The sequence below is a fragment of the Echinops telfairi genome, unplaced genomic scaffold (genome assembly GCF_000313985.2).
Source record: "Echinops telfairi isolate 266 unplaced genomic scaffold, ASM31398v2 ScPeMD7_7400;HRSCAF=8409, whole genome shotgun sequence".
In the NCBI taxonomy this organism is placed as follows: domain Eukaryota; kingdom Metazoa; phylum Chordata; class Mammalia; order Afrosoricida; family Tenrecidae; genus Echinops; species Echinops telfairi.
The window spans coordinates 47,807,759-47,822,545 of NW_022111300.1; the positions used below are offsets into that span (position 1 = coordinate 47,807,759).

General features: G+C 40.8%; 1 protein-coding gene across 1 annotated transcript in view; it reads right to left on the reverse strand.

The window, feature by feature from the left end:
* The window catches only part of LOC101662120 (GPI ethanolamine phosphate transferase 1), a 106,323-nt gene that overhangs the window by 58,614 nt on the left and 32,922 nt on the right, over positions 1-14,787 (reverse strand). The window contains exons 6-8 of the mRNA XM_013004739.2: positions 14,366-14,490; positions 12,002-12,132; positions 4,924-5,040 (exon numbers count right to left, since the gene is read on the reverse strand). Of these exons, the coding sequence (XP_012860193.2) occupies positions 4,924-5,040; positions 12,002-12,132; positions 14,366-14,490 (373 nt within the window). The remainder of the gene's footprint in view (positions 1-4,923; positions 5,041-12,001; positions 12,133-14,365; positions 14,491-14,787) is intronic.

Here is a 14,787-nt window from a genome sequence, read left to right on the forward strand (position 1 = left end):
GTAAAGGAAGGGAAGATGGAAGAATACAGTCTACAGCACCATAATTACAACTAACAGGTCGAATGGCGTGAATTAAATCCTGTTGCAGAGGCGTAAGGCAATTGTAGACTTTCAAGTCACTCCAAAGGGCGTTTCTCTCTTCCAAAAGGCAGATGGTTTAAAAATACTTTAAATTACAGCAGTGGTGTTCCTACAATCATTGACCCAAGAGTGCTGAAGTACTGAACTAAATTACTTTAGCGATAACATCATTTGCCTACCCATCTCTCTACAAATCCTTATATTTTAATATAGAGTCATTAAAGCAAGTGGTTGTGAAAGGCCATGTCTTGATTTAGTGGCTTTAGGATATAGTACAACCTTACAATCTCCCCTTACCTATCAACATGTTTATGTCCCAAAGACCAGGTCGTGGTGTGAAAACTGGCATTATGAAAAAATGTAGAATTTTTTTGTTCTGTCTTCAGATCAACCATTTATCTGCGCAATGATTGGATCCAAATAAAATTAAATTCATCACAGCATCAGCACGTTCTCTGATTATCAAGATGTTCCTTATGGTTCATTTGTGAAGATTTTCATTTTCTACGCATTCAGATATAATCCATACTGAAGGGCATCGTCTTTGACCTTCATCAGTAAATTGCCTTCATTTTCAGCAGGACAGATTATGTCATCTGCATCCTGTAGATTGTTTATCAATTTGCCTCCAATCCTGATATTGCATTCTTCCTCAGATAGACCAGCTTCTTGGATTGCTTGTACAGCATACAAACTGGATACTACAATGGAGGTTACCAGCCTGGTGCACCCTCTCCCCAAATCTGCACTGCACAGTGTACCTTTGGTCAAGTCAAATGACCATCTTGAGTTCCAATGCACAGGTTCTGCTTGAATACAGTTAAGTCCTCTGGAATTCCTATTGCAATATTGTCCATAACTTGTCCTGGAATTCCTAACGTTTGTACCATTCTCCATCATTAAAGACACTGCACACTTGAGTACCATTGCATAGCATACCATTGCATTAGGCTGGTTCTCTAGAGAAGCAAAACTGGTGACACTTATATGTGTATATATACAGAAAGAGATTTATATCGAGAAATGACTCATACATTACAGAAACGGTGTCCAATCCAGTTCAAGTCTATGGGGCAGATGGTAAGCAGGAGGCTTCTCCTAACTCGAGTAGCTGCAGGGTCAGATGAGCCAAGAAGTAGGCAGATGAAGACCACAAGTGAGACCAATGAACCCAGGGTTGGATGTCCACTGGTGGCTCCTGGAAAGTCATGTAGCATGGCAGGAAGTCTACGAACCCCATGCAGGATCCAGATCCATAAGCAGTGAAGCTTCCCATGACGTCTTTCTTCCAACTGTCTCAAGACTAAGACCTAACCGAGGGGGCTATATTCCACTACAGTTGTTGGCTACTCACAGAATTGATTATGTTGTTCTAGATCTCATCGTGGAATACATTACACTGTGTTAGATTCCATCATGGGGAACTACTGCCAAATCGCTGAGAACCCTGACCCAGCCAAGTTGACACAAAACCTAACTATGACACACTGGTAAACATCTTTTTGATATTTTCTGCTTTCAGCAAAGATTCACCTAAGATCCTCAATGATATCCATTCCACATTTTCCTTTTAGTCAGGTTGAATTTCTGGTAGCTACAATTGTTTTAAAATTTTCCTCTGCAAAAGTTTGCTAGCATCTGATATTAATGATATTGCCAGATAATCTCCACATCCTATTTGATTGCCTTTCTTTGGCGTGGGCCCAATTCACTTCCAGACATTGGCCAGGCCTTCCCGATCTCCTGACAGGGATGCATGAGCCACGTCTACTATTGCATCCACTTGGTGGAGCGTCTCAGTTGAATCACATAAGTTACCATTCCACCACCGAGGAGAAAAGCAATTTATTTTACACACAGCTCGCTATCATTTAGTCGATTCCCTCTCACAGCAACCTTATACACACTGGGCTGTTAACTGCTGCAAGATCAGCAGTTCAAAACTACCAGCTATGCCACAGAAGAAAGATGAAGCTTTCTACTCCAGTAAACAGTTACAGTCTCAGAAACGTGCAGGGGCAGGTCTACCCTGTCCTTTGATTTTGATATTGAGGTTCAATATCAAAGAATGTAAAGATAACCAGTGTTTAAATACCACCTTATAAAAAAAATAACACTGCAGTGTCAGCATGATATGTTACTACTTTGAAACACATAATAAGTCTTTAGGAAATGATATTCTATAGCCTAGTGATATACATATAAGCATACCTCGGTGACTTCAATTATGTTGACCATGAATGCACCATGGACCAGAAGAATGAACAGATCTGTGTTGAAAGAAGTACAATGAGACTGCTCCTTAGGAACATGTCCTTTGGATATGTCACCAGGAAAAAACAATTGCTAGGGTGGCATGCTTAGTAAAACAGAGGATGGGTGGGAAAGAGGAAGAGCCTCAACTAGACGTATTAGATAAGGGCTACAACCATAGGCTCCTACGTAGGAGCAACTGCGAAGATAACACAGGATGCGGGAGTGCTTCGGTCTGCTGCTGCTGCTGTGAATTGGAGCCCACTCATTGGCACCAAACAGTAATAGCAATGATTCTTTTAAAGGTTCATTAAAATATTTCAACAATCCTATTCACAAAAATGGAAGCATTTCAATAAGGTAATGAAATAAAAATAAGGAAAACTGCTTGTATCCTTTTACTGACTTTAAGAAGTATAAGAAATATAAGGAGTATACTTTCATTGTACAATGCCCCCAAAAATGTCATCTAATTCTGGCTGTGAGTAGGAATTACTAGAGAAGCTTTTAAAAATAGAATGTCTGGACCCTATTCAAACGTGTGCAGTCACAATGCCCAGCGGTAAGCTCCAGGAATAGCATTTCTAACAAGGCCTTTAGATGATTCTCAAGGCCTGGTGGCGCAGTGGTTACAAGTTGGGCTGCGATCTATAAGGTCTACAGTTTGAAACCACCAGGACCTTCTCGGGAGAAACATGGGACTTTTTACACCCATTAAGAGTTTTGGTCTCGCCCTTACAGCCATGGCCGCCGCCGCCGCTGCAGCTGGCTCTCCTCAGACGGGGAGAAGACTGAGGAGGAGCTGGAGGAGGACGATGACAAGGAGCCAGATGAGACGCTGTCGGAGAGACTCTGGGGTCTGACAGAGATGTTCCCAGAGAAAATCCGGTCCCCGGCCGGAGCCACTTTTGACCTCTCCTTTTTTGTGGCTCACAAAATGTACAGGTTTTCCAGGGCAGCCTATGGATTGGGACCACTTCCTTTACGATTCCGGTTCTCCCTGTTGTCTTCCAGACGGAGAAGCTGCAGATGGAGCAACAGCAGCAGCTCCAGCAGCGGCAGATACTCCTAGGGCCCAACACAGGACTGTCGGGAGGACTGCCAGGGCCTCTGCCTTCACTGCTGGGAAGATCTAGAGCTACAGCCTGTATTGAGCTTAGCGGGAGAAGTTTGAATTTCAAATGTTAGAACTGCTGATTTGGGGTTTTTTGTTGTGTTTTGGTCAAACTTTGGCACATTGATCTGTGTGGAACTGGTGAGAGAATCCCTCTGCCCTACAGATACACCTGTGCCCTCCACTCCGCCAGGATCGCTCTTCTGTCTGCACACCGACCCCAGAGTGCAGCAATGCAGACGGTTACCCACCACCCACCCCTTGCTAAATTGCTCCCAAGTTGTCCTGAACACCTACCCTCTCACCCTTCTGAGACCCTGGAGGAATGTCCCCGAGCATTGGTGACTTGGCTGTGTCAGAGTGGAGAGGTCGGGGAGGGACACACAATGTGCAACAGGCACAGTGCATTACAGTGGAGTGGCACAAACCCCCCACTGTGTGCCCATGTGTTGGGAGGAGCTGGTACCTCTGCGTTTTGTCCGATAATCCTGTATTGTGTGTATAAAAAAATGGCAGCAATCACTTTTTGTATTTAAACATTAAAAATGATTCCAACTGAGAAAAAAAAGTTATGGTCTCAGAAACCCACAGGAACAGTTCTACCCTCTCTAGTGTCGCCACGAGTCAGAATTGACTCCATCACAGTGCGTTTAGACGATGCTCATGCAACTGACGTACAAGAAGTTATTTCAGAAGAATCTGTATCATGTAATTAATAAAAAATCTTAAATGCTGAACAAATAGCAGAACAGAAAATAAAAGCGTTCCTTTATTCATGGGCTGAGATGCAGAGAATCTTTGAAAATACCAACCCCCCCCCCCAAAAAAAAAGACTATTGAGTTGTTTCAACTCAAAGTGACCCTAAAGGATAGAGAACTGCCTCATTTCATTTCCAAGGCCGTACTTGTTAAAGTAGCAGGGTGCCACAGCATTCTCCTGTGGAGCAGCTGGTGGGTTCAGAGCAGCTGATGGGTTCGAACCACTGACCATTCAGTTAGCAGTTGAATGTTTAACGACTGCAGTAATATTCTTGAGAATATTCGAGACAGAGCAAAACCAGACCTGCAGTTGTTAAGTATCAACTGTGACATATGCATAATTTTGGTGTGTCTTGTTGTTGTTTTTGTCAGGTAAGATCTGACTAAAGTGTTTTCTCTACATCCCAGTAATAATGCTTATGAAGAAAAACAATAGTGTCATTTATACTTGCATTTTCAAAAGATAAATTATGAGGGGTGGATATTATATAATAAGCCAAATAATACGAAGTCCTTGAAGTAGTCCATGGAAATGTCACAGATGAGAACAGTAATGACACCAATACCAAGTAAGGGACACGAAGTACCCAAGTAAGGGACATGCAAGTACCCAAGCAAGGGACATGCAAGTACAATTTTATTAAAGAACCACGTGTAAAAGCAAAAAACTGGTCTGTCTTTAAGAAGTTATCCCTTACAAAAATGAAAAGGCATACCTTTCAAAAACATATCATCAAATTGCTGTGCTGATACTTTCTGGGGGTGCTTTATTCCAGCTCCCCAAGCGACTAAAGGAGTCAGAGTCTCTGAAGGATGGCCAGCCCCGTGGGAACCTGCAGAGAAGACCCCGAGGGGAAACAGACAGGTGTCAAAATGAAGAGACAGTAAATATTCACTTTTAGATGCTTGAAATTGGCTAACTCTGGCCACCACACTTCCAAAGGCTTACAACTTAGTGAAACAATGAGCTCAAAAATAATCCCAGAGTGTGATAAGTTAATTGTGCCAACTGGGCCAATAGGAACATGTGAGAGGAGTTGGATCAGGCCACAGCTTTATTGCAGGACAGCCAACATCCCATCTCCCTCTTCCTCCCTTGTGATCAGACCAGCATGCTGCTGCTTTAGCTAGTTCTCTGCCTCAGCCTGTGTGCTACACTACCTGTGGACCAAGCCAACTGGTGCATCCTGTTGCTAGAGCTTAAGGCTCTTCTGAGACCTGCTTCACCACACTGCTGGTGTGTACGTTGCTTGAACTTGAGGCTGGTGGATCATGCTGCAGTGCTTGAGTTTGAGATCCCATCAGGGCCTGCCTTGCTAAGCTCCTGAGCTACTGAATTTTTCTGACCCACCCTGTTGTTTGCTGCCTTCAGGCAGTCTCTGTCTACTGGCAGACTCTGCCTTCCTTGCCAGAGGGAAGACTCTGCTGTCTGCTTTCTTGACCTTAGTCCCGACAGCCCACATGAGTTGATGGGCTTCCAGTACATTAACTGTTCCAAGGAAAAGAGTTGAATTGAACCCTCTACACTGCTGTATGGACTAATTTGCTGTTATATTCCCTCTCGCTGTAAACCTATCCATATATATTCATAAGTGTCCTGGTTTTGTTTCTCTAGAGAACCCTGCCTAACACACAAGAGTATCAAACAGGCAAAAACAAGAAGAGCAAAATGTCTACTGAGCTCCTGTGCATGACAAAAGAAAAAGGAGTAGCTTTACGTGTGTTTCTCCTGGTTGGTTACTGTGATTAACATAACTGCCAAATCCACTTTATGAATAACATGTGTACTACATGTGTACAACACTAAGTTAAAAGTTTGTATTCACATTCCCTGAATACAAACACCATTTTCTCAGGGCTCCCAAGTGGGAAAAATCATTTATATTCTTCTAAGGCAAAAAAAAACATCATTACTGAAACATAGAGAACACTATACAACTTTACTGATGGATATAAAAGAATAGGCATTCCAAACTTGTACATTGGAAATAAAAGATGCAATTTTTATCAAATGTCTACCTTTTTTGTGTTTTTATTACTGATGTTATTGTTTTGAAAATACATAAAAATTCTAGTTGGAAGATATTGTGAAAATTGGTTAAGAGTTTATAAAGTGATTTTAAATTTTATGTCAGCAAGGAAATAGAAAAGAATAGGCAAGAATTTTTTCTTAAAAGGTAAATTGTAAGAGAACTGGTGTCCTATTAGATGTGAATATGTACTTCAAAGCTATTAATTTTTAAAAAAGAATATATATTGCTATAAAAATTCCTCATATATTAGGGAATATGATACCTTAGTAAGCAAAAACAATGATCATGTAGTTCTTAAAATAGTACCAGTAACCTTAACTTTCTACAAGCAGGCTTGGTAATACTGTGGACTAGGCTTGGGGCTCGTAAGCACAAAGTGGGTGGTTTAAAGCCACAAAGCAGTCTGCAGAAAAAGACGGGGCTATCTGGCTGGTCCTGTGTCATCCCCACAAGACTTGCTGCTTGAGCTCATTGTTGCAGCCACTGTGCCGATCCGTTGTACTGAGGTCTTCCTCGTTTCCAAGGACGGTCTACTTTATCAAGCATGATGTCCTTCTCTAGGGGTGACCCTATCTGATAACAGATCCAAAGTAAATCGGAAAAGTGCTTGCCATTCGCACCTACAGGAAGTACTCCAGAGCTGCTCGTTTTTCAGAGCAAATCACGACATGTTCAATATTCTTCTCCAATACCAGAATCCACAGTCATCAATTCTACTCCAGTCTTTCTTAGTCCGTTCCAACTTTCATATGCATAAGGCTGTTGAAAATACTTGAATTGGGCACCTTAGTCTTCAAACAGATCTTGTGCAGCAGATTTACTTGGTGTAATACATGATTTGATTTCTTGACTCCTGCTTCCATGAAAAGTGATTATGAATCCAAGCAAAATGAAATCCTTGACAATTTCAATCATGATAGTGTCAATTGCTCCACTTGTAGTTGTCGTTTTTTTCTTTTATGTTGAGGTGTAAAAAGTGCTTCAAGTCTTCTTCACGTTCATCAAGCAGTGCATGTGGCCTGCATATCACAGAATGTTAATAAGCCTTCCTCGCATCCTGATGTCTTGCTGTTCTTCACACAGTCCAGCTTCTTGGATTATTTGCTTAGAATATAGATCGAATAAGAATGATGAAAAGATCCAGCCTTGATGTATACCTTTTCTGATTTTAAACCATTTAATATCCCTGTAACAACCTTAAATATGTATTTAATGGGTACACAATGGGCTGCTAACTGCACGGTCAGTAGTATGAAACTACCAGTCACTCTGTGGGAGAAATTTGGAACTTTCTACTTCCATAAAGAGTTGCAGTCACAGAAACCCACAGGGCTGTTCTACCCTGTCCTACAGGGTCACTATGAATCAGAAATGAGTTCATGGCAGCAAGTTTGTTTGGTTTTAGTATATAAGACAGCACTAATATACATTTAAATATCAGGAAGGAAAATGCTAATACCTTAATTTAAAAGGCGGGCCAAGGACACAAATAGGCAATATAGAGAAAAAATTAAAAGTTAGAATGTTCAGCTTCCTTGCTGAAACCAAAAGATGCCTTCTCCCTTATCAAATGACAAGAATTAAACCAGACTTAGTGCACTGCACAAACAGGAAGGCAGGTGCCATGGAGATGGCCAAGAAACCAAGGAGCACTGAGTGACAGGAATCTCCCCCCAGAGCCTGCCTTTCTCGTGCTCAAAACCGAACCAAACCTGCCAAGTTGGTTGAGACGCATAATTGTGTTATCTGACTGCCCCACAGAGCTTCCTAGGCCCCAGTCTTAATGGCCATCATTTGTCTGTCCAACATCATATTACTGTGATGTTGGAATTCATGCCACCTGTATTTCAAATATCCTCCAGGAACCCACAGTGGGTGGGTTTCAGCAGAGCTTCCAGACTAAGAGAAAATGGGAGGAATGAACAGGCAATCTACTTCTAAAACAGTGATGAAAAGCAGCAGGGGATTAGTGGGGCCAGAGGGAAGCCCCTCGGCTGGAAGACAAATACGACTGGGGAAGTGCTGCCTCTATGACGACGCAGAGTTGGCCTTAATGATGTGGCTAGAACACAGCTTTCAGGATCGCCATTTGCTGTCGTGGTGGTAAGTCAAAATGGGAAGAAACAGCTGCAAACATCCATACACAATCAGAACATGAAACATATGAAGTATGAATCGAGAAAAAAAATTGGAAGTTGTCACAAATGAAACGGAATGTTTAAAGTTATATATCCTAGGCATCAGTGAGCTGGATATATGTATCCTAGGCATCAGTGACTGGAATTGGCCATTTTTAATTGGACAATCACATGGACCACTATGCTATCAATGACAACTTAAAGAGGAATGGTGTCACATTCATTGTCAAAAAGAATATTTCAAGATCAGTCCTGAAGTCCAACGCTGTCAGTGTCCAGATGCCTCCAAGGAAGATCAGATAATACAATTACTACTCAAATTTATACACCAACCACCAGTGCTTAAAATGAAGAGAAATAGATACTTAGCAACTTCTGCAGTCGGAAATCAAAGAAACGTGTGATCAAGATGCACTGATAATTACTAGTGCTTAGAATGTGAAAGTTGGAAACTATGACAAATGATTGGTCATTGAGTAAATATAGCCTTGGTGATAGAAAGGACAGATCAACAACTGAAAGCATCTTTTTCTACAGCGTCAATGGTGAGTATACACAAGAACCTCGCCAAATGGAATACATGGGAGTTATCTATTTTGTCTTTTGATGTGTGTGCTTCATTATGTTTGTTGGTTTGTTTATGTCATGTAGAAAAGCCCTTAAGTTTGTCCCTATTTTTTTTAATTGATGAACTTTATAGTTGTGGGTTTTACATTTAGGTCTTTAATCCATCTTGAGCTTGTTTTATTTTATTTTATTTTAATGGAGTGAGGTATGGATCCTGTTTCATTCTTTCCCACATAGAAATTCAGTTTTGACAGCATCATTGGTTGAAGAGTATCGTTTTCCCATTTCATGTTTTGAAACTTTGTCAAAAATCTATAGATGAATGTACTTATTTCCGGGTTCTCAATTCTGTTCCATTGGGCGGTGTCAATCATTGTGCCAGTACCAGGCTGTTTCAACTACCATGGCTGTGTAGTAAGTAGGTTTTGTGATAGGGAAGTGAAAGGCCTCCTACTTGATCCTTCTGTAGTAATGCTTTGCTTATCCTGGGTCTTTCCTGCACATACAAAGTTGGTGATTAGTTTTTCCCATCTTTTTAAAGAATGATTCTGGGATCTGAATCAGGATTGCATTATATTTATAGATCACTATGGGTAGACTAGGAGCCCTGATGGTGTAGTGGGTTACACATGGGGCTACTAACTGCAATGTCAGCAGTTTGAACCCACCAGCTGCTTTGAGGTTGAAAGATGAGGCTTTCTCCTCCTGGAAAGACTTACGTCTTGAAAATCACAGGGATAGATCTACTCTGTCCTATGGAGTTGCTGCTATGAGTCAGACAGAAGTGACTCGGTGGTCATGGAGACTTGGGGTTTTACAACATTACAGCTTCCTTTCCATGAACCTGGATATTCTTCTTTACCACTTTAGATGTCTTTAATTTCCCTCCGTCGCCTGATAGCTCTGGCTAAGACTTCAGAACAATATTGAGTAAGAGTGGTGAGAAAGGACATCCTTATCTCATTTCCTCTCCCCTTGGCATAATGTTGCCCTTTGCCTTTGGATAGATACCCTTTATGTTGATTTAAGAACATTAAATTTTTACCTTAATGTGGTTGTCATTAGTGATATTCACCAATCCTTGCTGTGCCCTGACTTCAGGCACAAGGGAGGGTTGCAGGGACCCATTCTTCTGCAGTCAGGTGAGTACTTGGTGTGTCAATCACTTTCAGGCACAGCCTTTCAGAGCCTATGCGGGCCAGGCCACATGCCCTTCCCCACCATAGCTGTCAAAACCTGGTGCTCAAATGCAACCTGCCAGCCTCGGGGCAGGGCAGGGGGATGCCAATGAGCCCTGTGCCAACCCATCCTGAATAGAATGGGATGAGTCAAACATAAGTGCTTGCTGTATGAAACCACTGGTAGTTTGAGTTGCCTGTCACTAAGGCATGAACTTTTAGGTCTTGAGACTAGCATACACCATGGCAAACAATAGGAAAATAACTTATGAAATATTTGTGTAGAGGGCAAATACACTGTAATACAAACGTTAAATGTGTGCTTTCTTACTTATTTGGCAACATGGTGTCTTATTTATCAAGTGCTGCCGTAACAAAAAACAGAGGCCACTGCCATCGAGCCGATGCGGACTCATAGCAGCCTTAACAAGGACACCACAACAACTTTAACAGACAGAAGTTCGTTCTCTCACAGTTGAAGAGAGTAGAGGTTAAAATTAGGGTAACCAATTCTTGGGGTGGCTCTTTCTCTTCATTGACCCCGAAGGAAGGTCCCTGTCTCCTTTCACATCTCTGGATCCAGGGCTCCTTGGAGCTCGCCTGTGGTAGCTACCTAATTTCACGTCAACTTGATCAATAAAGTGAAGGAGTGGAGTTTAGCCTGTGAGTTCACAGTCTGATGATGCCTCCTGATGGGTGTGGCCTTCTCATGAGGATTCTGGAAACTTCCTCTCGTTCTCCCAGGAGGTGGGTCACACTCTCTCTCTGCTTTACCTTACTGTTGAGGAGACACACTCAGGAACTGGAGTTGCCATATGGAGATGCTTCCACTGCCACTGGATCCACAACACTTTTCACCCACTGGCCTGTGATCTTCCTGCATTCGACATCATTGTGAGTGGCTATGTGAGTCTGAAGTGGAATTTATGGACTAGTATTGGACATGGGCTAATATCGGACTTATGGATTTGATCTGGACTGAGCTAAGATGTTTTCTCAATACAATTGCTCTTTGATATAAATCTCTCTCTTACACACATGAGTATCTCTGAATTTGTTTCTCTAGTCAACCCAGAATAGCATATCTCCTTATGTGTTGGCCTCAATTGTACCCTGGCCTAAGAAGTTCTCAGTGCATGCAGGACCCTGGTTTCCAAGGACATACTCCACTCCTGGCTCTTTATTCTTGATGTTAGTAAGGTCCCTGTTATCTCTGCTTGCTTGTTTAATTCCTTTAGTATCTCAAAAGAGATTGACTCAAAATGCAGCCTAATCCTATAGGCTTCCTTCTGCCTTATTAACGTCGCTGCCTCACAATCATAAAACTGAGAGTATCTACGACACATAGGACAATCACATCAGATCAGGGTTGATTACATCAGATCATATTGTGGGAGTTGATCACATCATTGCATGTTTACCAAACCACTGAGGATTATGGCCCAACCATGTTGACACAGATTTTGAAGGTGGAGAGGGCATGCAATTCAATCCACATTAAATAATTAGAACACAATAGTGGTGGGGGGACCTGATATGCCAACTAACCTAAAATTCTAAGAAATTCAGACAAGCATATTCTACCTTTCCCTCAGAGGAAAGAATACTTCTGTTCAGCAGAAGGGGACTACAGGAGTCCAGAAGCTGGGTGCATGTGCTGGCAGCAGTTAGAACCAGGGTGGCCTGTCCAGCACGCGTGGAGACACTCAGGAGAGGCTACAACAGCCAGAGTCTGGCCCACGGCACAGAAGAGGGGACAGGTGTTTGCTCAGGCCAGCAGGCCAGGCATATCCTAAACCACTTAATCCTCACAAGCCACTCGTTTTGCATGCTCATTTTCCCACTACATTCATGATAAACACTTAAAGACAGGCTAACCTGAGTCTGTCATTCCATGGTCAGAGGTAAAGAGAAATGTGGTTTTCCCATCGTTTCTATAAAAATGCTCAAATATGGACACAATCTCTTTCACTCCATCATCAACTTTTCTAATTGTGTACCTGTATTCACTGTTAGAAAAGAACAGAGACACAAATTAAACTACACTACTTTAGAAGAATCAGCTATATTCAATATGGACTCATTATATTCAAAGGCATTAACTCCTGAAACGCTTTCAGATGCATCTTTGATATTTTCAAGCCAGTGCTCTTTGGGTTGTTGAAAACAAAAAATTATTGCTTCATTTAAAGGAGAAAAAATATGCTTTAAATGCTTTCGGAAATAGGATGAAAGGAAAGCACTAATTAGCAAATGTGGTGGTGTGGGGGTTTGTTTTCTTTGTTTGTTGGTTGGTTTTGGTTTTTCAGTCACAAACATGATCAATTTAGGCTCATGTTTCTTAGAACATGAACTATAATGGTTTGCCACATCAGTAGGTTAATATTCTTTTTAGTGTAGACCTGTTTTCTCCTTAAATTGTTTGTACTGTAAAGCAAAATGAAAGTTTAGAGCAAATTACATTTATACTTTCTGTATAGTTGAACAAGGTTGGCCTGGAACAAATTCCACCAGGGTGTTCTGTTAATGAGGTACTTTAGTCACTCCTAACACAAGAACTCTGCACCCCCGTAGGCTGTGCTGTTATAGTGAAGGTGATCTACACTATTCTCAATAAAGAAAAATGTATCAAATGGACCGCTTCTTATTTCAGGATTTAGTCAGGGAGCTGCTTAGTGCTATTGGTAAGGAATAACACTAAAATATGGTATCTGAACAAGTAGCCCAGTGGCTCCGTGGTGAAGAGCTTGGCTACTAACCAAAGGCTGGCAGTTAGAACCCACCCAACCACACCTACTGCCATAAAGGTTTAAGCCCAGGAAACCCTAAGTGGCACTTGCACTCAGTCTAACAGAATTATTATGAGTCGAGGGTAGGGGGAAGGTGGGGAGAGAAAGGGGAACTGATGGCAATGATCAACTTATAACCCCCTCCACCAGGGGATAAACAACAGAAACATAGGCAAAGGGAGACAGCAGATGGTGTAAGATAAGAAAATAATAGTTTATAATTTATCAAGGGTTTACAAGGGCGGGAGAGAGGGAAAAAGGGAGCTGACACCAGGGGCTTTAAATGGAAAGAAAATGTTTTGAAAATGATGATGGCAACGTATGGACAAATGTGCTTGATACAATCGATATATGAATTGTTGTATGAGCTGCAAGAGCACCCAATAAAATGATTTATTTTTAAAAAAAAGAATTACTACTATTTCCCCAAAAGTAAGACATCCCCTGAAAATAAGGCCTACTTACAGTTTTGCCTCTTGCTGAAATATAAGGCATCCCCCAGAAAATAAGACCTCCCCAAAAATAAAGACCCCCGAAGCTACCATAACTCTGGACCATTACGGCAAACGCGGCTGCGCAGCTCACTGTTGGCTGCAGTGGGAGCAGACAGGAAGTGCGAGGTCTCTTTTAATAAACAATAAATGTGTACCATATTCTTCTTCATGGAAAAATAAGACATCCCCTAAAAATAAGACCTAGCGCATCTTTGGGAGCAAAAATTAATATAAGACACTGTCTTATTTTCAGGGAAACAGGGTATGAGTCAAAGTCAATTTAAAGACATACAGCTAAAATATGGTTATTAAAAACTGTATGTAAATATTTGCTAGATACAAATACTTGTGAAATGGAGCACAGAACGAATATCTAACCACATTTTATGGTATAAAGTTTCCAAAAAAACCCCACTATTCCCAAGTCAATTCCAACTCATAGTGACCCTATATACGGTTTTCAGGACTGTAAATCTTCTCCAGAAAACACACCCTGTCATCCTAGTCCCACAAAATGACTGAGGGGGTTGAACTGCCAAACCTTGCAGTTAAGTTGCCCAACATCTAATCCAGAGGGCCACCAGGACTTTAGATAGTACCATGAAAATGCTTTTTATTTCAAGGCTTGCTAAAAACATTTCTAATATGTATACTTTTTTTGGCTTAATAAGTGAAGTAGATGAGCACAATAGAAATTTTACTTATAATTAGCATGTACTTTGTCTCAAGCATATAAGATAGTAATTACTGTATAATATTACTTACTATTGGGTAATATTACACAATAATATCATTGATATAACTGATCACTAAACCCCAATCTAAATATATGACAGTAGAGTTAATTAATCATTGAATTCAATTGTTATGATCTCAAAGAAGGCATAATTAATATTTTTAGAAGTTCATAGACATATGTTCTCTTCAAGATATCAAATTAAATATAGCATTATAATTACCTTGATGATGGTAGATAAACATTTCCAATGGTATCTACATCTACTAAGTGCAAGAAAAAAACTATTTTCTCTTCATTTACTTTAGAAAACAAAGACTGGTTGTTTTGGGCAGCATGAAAAAAGTCCTATATATAAAAAATTAATTTTAAAGAATTAGTACATTTATGTTGTTAAATAACAATACTGATAAAAACAACTAAAGTTGTACATAGCTACCCAATGAAATTAGATTGTTAAAATTAGATTGTTAAAATTTAATCTATTGTTAAATCTAATTTATTTTTAATTATCGTTAAAATCAGGACCTACTGAACAACTTCTCACTTTTTAGACATTTGTGCTTAGATAAGCAAGTTTTGTGTTATTACTAGGTCAAACCAAAAAAAGAAAACGAGGTATAGAAAAGAGATCTTGAAGGTAAG